Here is an 11,009-nt window from a genome sequence, read left to right on the forward strand (position 1 = left end):
CAGAGATTTGTAGTTGCTTTTCAATAGCTATTTCTTCTTCCTCTTCAGTAATAAGGACCATAACTTTTTGCTGGACACATTATCTTACTTAGCCTCTTAAAGCTAGTTAGGTGTGCTTATGTAAGTGAAAGTGTTGAATGAAAGTATAGAGTGCCAATGAAGGGAAGGGGGTACCCTTATTTATAGCTTTCCTCCATCTGCCATGGAGGAAAGGCTGGTGCTCTAGCAGCCATTTGGACCATGGCAATGAGGACTATCGGGAAGGCAGAGTGGGAGGCTAGAAGGATGTGAGGTCCTCGTGACTTTGGAGAGACCATTCAGACTCTGGGATACTACATCTGGACTTTCTTTCATGAGAGAAAAAGAAACTGAACTTCTATTTCTCTATCATTTAAGAAATTCATTTGGGCATCCTGATGCATATAGTTGAAACTAATCCTAATTAATATATATCATCATCACCACATATTATTTTGCATTTAATAGTCCAGGCTAATGATCTATATATGGGGGAGGGGGAAACAATGGAATTTGGGGAATGTGGGAAGTGGCCAGTCTGATGCAGACAGTGACAAGACGGAAAAAGATGTTCAGGACCACGGACAGATCCAGGACTGCCAGCTGTGAGGCAACAGGGCAGAAAGTGAGAAGTGTGGTTGGTGGTGCTTGTTGTTGTCCTCAAGATAAGTTCTGGGCCAGACACCGTGCTAGGAACTGGGATGAATACTAAGACTACTTTCCACAAAGTCCACATTTGGCTCCCAGGACCAGAGCAAACAGATCGATATGGGAAGGCTTCCTAGAGCAGGGATTGAGAAGCCAGCTGAGGGGTGGAACCAGAAGACTGTGTGATAGAATGGGCAGAACGCTAAAGAATAAGGGACATCTGTGGGTGGGGAAAGGGCTTAATGTTGAAAGACGGTGAGTGGTCACGTGGTCTGACAGTGAAAGGAGAGGGTACCGCTGGGTGGGAGTTAAGGTGTTTTCAGGACTCTTCTGTTCCTTGGATTCTACATCAGTGGTTCGTTTCTGGCCCTGGGGTTCCATGATGCTGTGACTGTCAGGGCATATTGACTCTATGACCAAGATCGTACAATGATGAGGCTCTGCATCAGTTATCTACTGCTGTGTAACAAACCACCCCAAAACTTAGTGGTTTAAAACAACCACCATTTTATTTGTTCACAATTCTGTGAGTCAGAAATTTGGGCTCAGGTCAGCTGAGTAGTTCTGTTGGTCTCATCTGGGGTCACTCAGGTGGCTGGAGGCAGGTGGAAGACCATCAGGGAGCTGGTTGGTCTTCAGCTGGTATGGTTTATTTCTGGTCTCTTCTTCTAAAAGGCATGCTTGTGTTTCTACACATGGCAGTTTCAGGGGAGCAAGAAGAGGTGAATCCCAATGCACAAGTACTTATTAAGACTCTGCTTACAATGGGTGCAGCACACCAACATGGCACAAGTATACATATGTAGCAAACCTGCACGTTGTGCACATGTACCCTACAACTTAAAGTTTAATAATAAATAAATTTAAAAAAAAAAAAAAGACTCTGCTTACATCACATTTGCTGATGTCTCATTAACCAGAGGCAGAGGAAGTCACATGGCCAACCCAAAGTCAGTGTGGGGAGGGACAACATAAAAGTATGGACTCAGATAGGCAGAATTCATTTTGGACCATCAATATAACAATCTACCACAAGCTCTAAGTGTCTCATTCACCACCACCCATACTACCAACACTATAGGTCTTTGTTCTGATTCAAAGAGACCACAGTTCTATGGCTCTCTGAGTCTGTGGTTCTTAGCAGTCAATGTTTTGATTCCAAGATTCTGTGATTCTAGAAGTAGAAGGCTCAGTACATTTGAGGAAGAGCATGAGGACCCAAGAGGAGGCTAAAGAAGTTGGGCAAACTAAGGTCACCCCTAGAGAACCAGCTGCCTCTCCTATGCTCATCCCTCAGGTCCCAACTTCCTGCCTGGATCAGGGAAGTGGCAAGAACACTGAGTTAGGAATTAGAAAACCTAGATTATAGACCCTGTTCCATCATTAATCTGGGATGACCCCAAGCACAGCTCTTAACCTTCCAGTGTTCTCATATAGCCAACAGAGATATCAATCCCTGTCTTCTGAATAATGCAGAACAGTGGCAAAGCCAGGAGAACTGGGCCCACTAACTTCCATTATCAGGAGCCTGGGCCTGGGCACAGTTGAGGAAGAGGGTTTTGTTCCCACCTCATTAAACTGCATCCACAGCAGCAGAGACCTTGGGATTTAAGAGAACCAAGACAGGTTATTGCCCTTGGTCTGTCCCAACCTCTACTGGCAAAAACAAGAAATAACGAAAGGGGACCGGGTGCAGTGACTCACGCCTGTAATCTTAGCACTTTGGGAGACCGAGGCAGGCAGATCACCTGAGGTCAGGAGTTTGAGACCAGCCTGACCAACATGGAGAAACCCTGTCTTTACTAAAACTACAAAATTGGCCGGGCGTGGTGGCACATGCCTATAATCCCAGCTACTAGGGAGGCTGACGCAGAAGAATCGCTTGAACCTGGGAGGCAGAGGTTGCGGTGAGCCGAGATCGTGCCACTGCGCTACAGCCTGGGCAACAAGAGTGAATCTCCATCTCAAAAAACAAAAAAAAAAGAAAAAGAAATAACGAAAGGGGAGGGGAGGGGAGGAGAGGGGAGGGAAGGCACCCAACTCTGCTCCTTTCCCTTCCCTGTCTCCCCTACCCACTCCTGTCCCTGACTCAACAGAGTGGAATCCCAGGGGCCAGACCCTAGCTGGCCTTTAGCCTCAGTCAGCTCTGCTCTTTAGCCTTTCCTTGAAGAGGAGTGCAGAAACAGAAGCTTCATTAGGGAAGGAGACCTAGGCCAGCACAGCAAATCATAACATTACACAGCCAAGGGGACCAATGACAACCCAATGGCAGAACCACCTTGCAGCACAGATGAGGAAACACAAGCCCAGGGAGGCACAGGGACCCACCTGCCCACAGCCACACAGCCAGCCAACAGCAAAGACCAAAAGTCAAGTGGGACCTCTCTCCTTTTCTAAATGTCCATTTCCCATTCTAAACTGGGATAACAAACCCAGCCTGGGCACCACTTAGAAACTGTAAAGCAAGGTACAGATGTAGTAAGGAGTCATCTTTTCCAATGGTCTGGGAGTTGGGGGTTGGGGGGAAGACTGAGGTGGGAGCAAGAACATTTAGGACTTTTGGAGGACGCATCCAGCTTATTTATTCTAGCCTTTCCCCAGAGGCCCAGGCCACTGAATGGAGAAGGAGGGTATTAAATAGCAGAGAGTTATTTAAAAGCCAGTTGCCTGCCCCTCAGAAGCAGCACGGGCCTCTGCTGACTCAATGGAGAAAATGAATCTTGGGCCTATGGATTTTCCTGTGTTTTGCAGCAGGGGGGAGGGGAGGGGGAGTGAGAAATGGGAATGGCAAGGCCCACAGTGAAGTTTCCTATCCCTGCTAGCAAGGAAGTCAAGCAAGAGGAGAGAAGCTGGGGCCTCCCCCACTACTACCTCATGGCTGAGTTCATCACATCAGGCCGCCTGCTGCTCCTCCATTTGCCTTGGAGGAGGGGGAAACAGAGGGACAGGGAGGCAGCAGGAGGGTTGCTGGGACAGAGGACAAAGGGAGCCTGGATCTCAGGACGCTACAGCATCCACCCCAGAAGGACCCCAGGCCACCCCTACCACTTTCTAGTCAGGCAACCAAGGCCTTAATTGGGGTGGTGCCAAGTTCAAGGTCACATATTGAGAAGATGGGGGCATCAGTTTGGGCCAATCCCAGTATGACCTTCCCCTCCCTGACCCCCATCCCTAAAAAGCCAAGGGGCACAAGACCACTAGGTCCCCCAAGACCATTCCATCCACACACACTTTTTTGCAACAGGGAAACTGAGGTGTGTCCAAGGACTTTAGTAATATTGACACACCTCTGATGACAAAATGGAGCTGGAGAAGGCGCTACCTGCTGGGTGATCTCAGGGACGTCATCACACTCTGTGCTCCCTACCAAGGCTTAGTGGAGCTGACCAAGAGCAGGGTCTGTGCCAGCAGAAAAGGCCCAGTGAAGGCACTAGAGGCTCAGGTAGAGACAACATCTTGGAATACTCACAGAGGGGCTCTGGGACCTAGTGGAGTAATAAATTGAAGCATGGAGATCCAGCGTGGCTGACATGGGGGATATTGATCTGGGCACAGGGCAGATGATCGCTCTCCACGGGTGGCAAGGGGTACCTTGCTTCTTCCGAGTCCTAAGGAAACCCTGAGGGTGTGAGCTTTTTGCCCACAGGCTCCCCTGGGATCTGACCCAGCCACACTCCCAGGAGAGAGGGATCCTAGGATGAGGGAGGCTGCGGCAAAGGAGATGGGCAAGAAACCTGAGCTTCTATCGGGCTCAGGTCCCAGTCAGCTGTGCAACCTTAGGGAAAGCACTTAACATTTCTGAGTGGCTATCTCCTGGTATGAAGTGTAGATGAGTGATCCTCACCAAGCTTGCCTCATAGGGATGGGAGATTCGAGTCACAGATTTTTAAATCATTATTTCATCCAGCAAATGTTCCCTGGTGCCTTCTCTGTACTGATTCCTAAGAAATTAGACCAGTCCTGAGACCCAGCTGCTGACAGTCAAGAAGATCAGGGGAGTCTTAACCCTCTGACTGATAAACGAAGTTCAAAGGATGGAGAGCGAAGACATGAGGGCTCCCTGAAGGGGGCAAAACTCACAAGTCCTCAGGGACAGCAGACTGGACTGGAGAAACAGAATCAAGAGAGCACCCCAGCTGGAGGAAACAGTCCAAGAGAAGAGACTTCCACCAGATGCATCAGAGAATAAACACACAGCCTCAGACTCAAGTGGACACACATTTATTGAACACTTAATGCATACTGAACACTGGCAAATCTAAGATGGAGAGCGCTGTTCCTCCAAAGAACAGAGATCCCTCAGCCCCAGTGGCTCGCAGATTTGACTCCTTGGGGAACTTGGACAGAGAGAAATTGGTTCCAGGAGAATTTAGAAGGGAAACACCTATACAAAGTGGGAAGAGAGGAGAAAAGGCTGAGTAGAGGCCATACAGAGAGATAAGCAGAAACTCATTTTATTAACATCTACCACAAATTTGCTATGTTGGAGAAGGAAAGAACATGGAACAGGGAACAATGACAAGGGAGCTTATTAGTCCCAGGGAGAGGCAATGCCTTATCCAGGGTCTGGCAGCATGGGTGCTAGGCCCCCAGACCGAGGTGAAAAGTTTTTTCTTGTTTTGAGGCACTTTCAATTCACTTTATCATAACAGCCCTGAGAGGAACAGGAAGAACAGGAATTCAAAGCCTATCCACCTTACAGAAGAGGAAGGTGACAGCCCAAGATTGACACAAGCCTGAGGTCACACCAGACCAACCACGGGATCCATTCCCAGCCTCAGCTTCCTGGGGTCAGGATAAGACTTCCTTGTGGTACAGGACCCTCTCAGATGCACCCCACCATCTTGGACAGAGTCCTGGGCAAGGACCCTGGGGCCAGGTTTCTAGGCTAAACCCTGAAACTTTGACAGGGGCCTTGGGGCCCCTTTGGCCTATTTCCCCATTTGTGCAATACAGAGGACATTTGCCTTATTCTCTGGCACCTGATGATTCTAAACTCTCCCCACACCTCATTTCTCCAAATGAGGTGTCAAGCACCCCCCCAATCAAGGGTGCCTGTGGCCATGCAACTCCTTTCCTGGGAAGAAGAGGGGGTGGGCATCAGCCAATCTGAGGCCAGCCACCACGGGGCCTGGGGAAGGAGTTCCAGCCTTGGCAGTGGTCTGTGATTTCTCGGGGACTGGAAGCAGACAAGGAAACAGATTGTTCTGTTCATTCAGTCTGTCATTTGCACTACACACTCTCCTGTGATGATAGTCTCTATACTGGAAATACAAAAGTGAAGATGACCCAGCGCCTCCTACCAGGGGAGATGTCAGAACTGGGCATGTTGCTGTGTGGGCCGGGGTTTAGGAGAGTGCTACAGCTGGGGACCCAGCCCCAATGGCATCTACTTGAGTACGTGTGCCCATGTGAGAAAACACACCACCAGGCTGTTACCTCCACAGACCAAGGGCATGGTGCAGGGCAGGAGGAGTAGGGTCTGACTGTGCTAGCCAATCTCTGGGTCCCTATGTTTGGCATGGCTTATGCAGGGGCCTGTAAGCTTGCCCTCTGAGAATGTACCCAGGAACCTGCATGGGCTCAGAAGTGTGCATATTCAAATATGTATGTCTTTATCAATTTGTGGATACATGCCAGGACGCACTCAAACCTACAATCCTATGTGCACATATGAATGAGTGTGCATGGACTTGCATGAAGCACATCTGAGCTCTCATACCTGGGAGAGTTATGACAGGGGTAGGGAAAAGAGAGGGTTGGGAGGAGGGGAGAGCTGGGGGACCCCCACCATCACCAGCCCTGCCCCTTAATGTTGGTCCTTGCCCAAGACCCAGGCCACTGCAGGGTCTGCCTCTTCTCCTTAAGTGGTATTGATCCTTTTGTCGATCTGTTAAATATAACCTCAAGAAAGGAGTCAACATAACCGTCCCCAATTCAGGAGAAAGAGACTGATTCTTGGGAGGAGGGGGGAGCCTCTATCCCAAGCAGCTCTGCTGATATCCGAATGGCCTGCGGATCAAGTGTCAGCCTCTCCAGCCTGAATAATTCATGCCAAGACCAGGAATGCTTCCTTCTCAGGAGGCTGTCTCTTTAAATCAGGTTTGGAGCTTCCCAGTTCTGGGGAAAAAAAAAAAAATCCAGAACAAAACAAATCTGTAAACAGCTCAGCCCCCACCTCAGCCCTGGCCCCTTCTGAGACCCCCCAAGCCATGCTGCAAAATCTGCTCCTGTTCTCCCAATCTCTGGTGCCCCAAACCCCACTCACAGGCGGAGAAGCCTGGAGGGACTGGTTGATGGTGTCCAACGGCATCCCAGGAGTCTAAGACGTTTGGGGGCAGGGAATGAGAGCAAAGAGCAGAATCACTACACCCCCGTGTCTCTGTGCCTAGAGCAGTGCTTGGCAGAGGAGGCCAGCCCGGTGGAGGAAACCAGATGGGGGAACTCCTGGCAGAGGCAGAGCAGCCAGAGTTGGTGGGTGGGAGGGGAGCGGGTACCACAGACTTCTCCTGATGATGGGATGGGATGGGATGGAGAAAAAGCTGGTCCCACAGGACCTACAGCGATGGTGACACAGCTGGGTCTAATGGAACTAGGGTCGCAGAGGAGAAAGCAGAGACCGGGGATTTTCCAGTCTCTCTACCTTAGGAAGAGGCTGGAAAATAAGTAACTTTCTCAGCCCACCCCTCATCCCTTCCTTCTGTAGTAGGAGCAGCTCTACAGTCCTCCCCAACCCCCGAATTCTCCCTGGTGGTGACCCACCTGCCCGCTCTCCGCAGGCGGGCCCCGCCCCACACGTGCTGGAGAGGGAGGAGGAAGGACCCAGCTTAAATGTGGGGGGTGGAGGAGGGGGAAACCAAGTCGGAGTCTCTAGGAGGCAAACTTCTCGGCAGCCCGGGGGGGGGGGGGTGCGGGGGCCGAGAGGGTGAAGAGAAAGGGCAGCAGCCGACAGCCCTGATTCTCGGGAGCCTCCCACCCCGCCTCCCACGGCGAAGAGGGAGCAGAGACTCCGCTGGGGGCGGAGGAGGAGGCCGGGAGGCGGGGAGGGGGGAAGCAAACCCTGCCCACTCGGCTCCGAGCCCGGAGCGGCCGCGGAAGTCGGAGGCCGGCTCGCAGGGCTAGGGCACCGGGGGGGGGGGCTCCGCTCCCCGTCTGACCCCTCTCGCCCCCGGCCAGTCAGCCAATAACTACGGCTCCTCGGACTTTCGAGACAACGAACGGACCGACCGGTACTGCCAGCCGCTCCGTGTCAAGGACTCGCCCCACCCGTGCCCCCCACCAGGCGCTCCCAACTCACTGGTGAGCGCGGTGGCCCGGGCGCTGGATGCGGGGGCGGCCGCGATGGCCCCGCGTGCGGGACAGCCGGGGCTCCAGGGACTGCTGCTCGTGGCGGCGGCGCTGAGCCAGCCCGCGGCACCCTGCCCCTTCCAGTGCTACTGCTTCGGCGGCCCCAAGCTGCTGCTACGCTGCGCGTCGGGCGCCGAGCTCCGCCAGCCTCCGCGGGACGTGCCGCCCGACGCGCGCAACCTCACCATCGTGGGCGCCAACCTGACGGTGCTGCGCGCGGCCGCCTTCGCCGGCGGGGAGGCGGACGGGGACGGCGACCAGGCGGCGGGCGTGCGCCTGCCGCTCCTCAGCGCGCTGCGCCTCACGCACAACCACATTGAGGTGGTGGAGGACGGCGCCTTCGACGGGTTGCCCAGCCTGGCGGCGCTCGACCTCAGCCACAACCCGCTGCGCGCCTTGGGCGGTGGCGCCTTCCGCGGGCTGCCCGCGCTGCGCTCGCTGCAGCTCAACCATGCGCTGGTACGGGGCGGCCCCGCGCTGCTGGCCGCGCTGGACGCTGCGCTGGCCCCGCTGGCCGAGCTTCGCCTGCTGGGCCTGGCGGGCAACGCGCTGAGCCGTCTACCGCCAGCCGCGCTGCGCCTGGCGCGCCTGGAGCAGCTGGACGTGAGCCTCAACGGGTTGGCCGGCCTGGGCCCCGACGAGCTGCGCGCGCTGGAGCGCGATGGCGGCGTCCCCGGGCCGCGCCTGCTGCTCGCCGACAACCCCCTGCGCTGCGGCTGCGCCGCGCGCCCCCTACTGGCCTGGCTGCGCAACGCCTCGGAGCGCGTGCCCGACGCGCGACGCCTGCGCTGCGCCGCCCCGCGGGCGCTGCTGGACCGGCCGCTGCTGGACCTGGACGGGGCTCGGCTGCGCTGCGCGGAGAGCGGCGCCGACGCTCGCGGAGAGGAGGCGGAGGCCACCGGCCCGGAGCTGGAAGCCTCCTACGTGTTTTTCGGGCTGGTGCTGGCGCTCATCGGCCTCATCTTCCTCATGGTGCTCTACCTAAACCGCCGCGGCATCCAGCGCTGGATGCGCAACCTGCGCGAGGCGTGCCGGGACCAGATGGAGGGCTACCACTACCGCTACGAGCAGGACGCCGACCCGCGCCGCGCGCCCGCGCCTGCCGCGCCCGCGGGCTCCCGCGCCACCTCCCCGGGCTCGGGGCTCTGAGCTGCGCCCCCGGACTCGGGGCTGCCTCTGCCTGGCCCGAAACCGTGGAGATGAGACGCCCACGAGCCCCGAGCTCTGAGACCTTCCCCCGACTCGAAGGCGCTAAGCCGTACCCTCTCGTTCCCGCCTCCGAGAGCTCCTACCGTCAAAGACCCAGAGATAGCCGGTCCGAATAGAGAAACCCCGCCCGCCCACCCTAGTTTCCGCAACCTCCCTCCTGAACCACTAAAAGTCCGTTCCCCGCCTCAGGGCTCACACAGAGACTCTGTCCTTAAAGGCCAAAGCTCTGAGACTTGCCCCCAACACCCTGTGCTTGGAGCTCCTACACCCGAGACTGCCTTGACCTCCCTCGCCAGCTCGGAGCCCGCAGTCCCCTCCGGGGCTCGTGGGCCCTCCCATCCCATTCTGGACTCGAAGCACAGCACCCCCATCAGAATGGTTTTGTGGATTCTGAGCCCTTTGTCCCATCCCAGAGCTCAGAGCCCTCCGTCCTGCGTGGAGGCCCAACCCTGGGGCTCTGAGGATTGGGCATCCTCCCGTCATCCAAGAATATATTTCATACCCCTGCCCCGCCGTCACCCACCCCCGCCTCTGGCTCAGGCCCTTCTCTTCCTCGGCTCAGGCATGGGGCTCAGTTCCTAGTATGTCCCTCCCATCCCAGGGACAAGCACATCCCATCTAGCCTTAGTGTGGAGCCGACTCTCAGCCTTTCCCACCAGGGCGCTGACCTCCCAATACTCAGTGCTGGTCCCCAGTCTCAGACTCAGCTCTTCACCCCGATCTAACTTTCATCCCCCTGCCCAAGCCTTAGGCTCTTGACCTCCCCCCGCCCCATACCCAGTGCTGGCACTCAGCATCCACCCCTGCCATTCACTAGTCAAGGTCCAGTGAGGAATCGGTCCCTGGGATGTCCTCATCCCCTTTTCCTCCCAGGACGAGCTCTTCAGTCCTGCCAGATAGGTGCAGGTGCCATGCACCCCTAGTGCATACTGGCAGATCCTTGTGGGGAAGGAGAGAGTCTTCAGTGTGTGAAAGGGATAGTGGGGCATCGTGGCCTCAGAGAGGGGCAGGAAGTGGGCTCTGAAGGGCTGGAAGCTGCTGCCCTTCGATTTCTCCATGCTCTCTCCCATGCCTGTGGCTCTTCGCCCTTGGGGATTCCTTGCCACCACCACTACCACCACCACCTCACCCTGTATATCTTCTGGAAGAGAAGTGGGTCTTGCCTCCTGCCTCAGGCACGAGCCCTCCTGGTTCAGGGTCAGAACCTCAGCACCTTGCCTTCTCCATGATCCCAAAGCACAATTGGTGAGGGGGGGAGAGGATGCCCTCTCCCTGACTCCCCACCCTCTAGAGCAGGCAAAATGGCTGGCCTGTGCTGCGTCTGCACACAGGAAGTCACCTTCCTTTAATATATTGGCTTGAGGCCTGCCTTCCCTCCCCATACCCAGAAAATGTGGATCTCCCTTGAGCAGTTTTCTATAAAGTCTGCAATAATCTCAGATACTCTACTCTTGTTAGTGGTGCCACATCATTCCTGCTGACCTTGGGGTGCTGATGGGGGTGGGAGGGGACACTCTTAGGAGGACATTTTGGACCTGTCTTTGGTGGGGCAGTGACCGTTGATGCGTTCTCCCAGACTGTGGGAGAAGAAATGGGCTCTGATTGCACATAGCAGGATTAAGGTTAGATACATGGAGGGACTTCCCATTGGGATGACATGGTTCCCCAAGCCAGCCTGCTTTCTATCATCGGAGGAGGGGTTATGCACAGCCAAAGTGGTATTCAACACTTCCTCTACATCCTCTTTCTTCCCGTTCCTCATCTTCAGGGTGGGGATGGAGTTAGAC

The 11,009-nt window shown here is 55.2% G+C and overlaps 1 protein-coding gene across 1 annotated transcript; it reads left to right on the forward strand.

Moving 5' to 3' along the window:
- Nucleotides 1-6,813: 6,813 nt before the first annotated feature.
- Nucleotides 6,814-10,665, forward strand: TPBGL (trophoblast glycoprotein like). The gene has a single exon (XM_008020162.3). The coding sequence runs from the start codon at nt 8,008-8,010 to the stop codon at nt 9,160-9,162; it is 1,155 nt and encodes a 384-aa protein (XP_008018353.1). The 5' UTR covers nt 6,814-8,007; the 3' UTR covers nt 9,163-10,665.
- Nucleotides 10,666-11,009: the final 344 nt, after the last annotated feature.

This window comes from Chlorocebus sabaeus, chromosome 1, assembly GCF_047675955.1.
Source record: "Chlorocebus sabaeus isolate Y175 chromosome 1, mChlSab1.0.hap1, whole genome shotgun sequence".
Classification (NCBI taxonomy): domain Eukaryota; kingdom Metazoa; phylum Chordata; class Mammalia; order Primates; family Cercopithecidae; genus Chlorocebus; species Chlorocebus sabaeus.

What these genes read in the sequence shown, in the direction of transcription:
- TPBGL (XM_008020162.3), top strand. Translation starts at nt 8,008, where the DNA reads ATGGCCCCGCGTGCGGGACAGCCGGGGCTCCAGGGACTGCTGCTCGTG.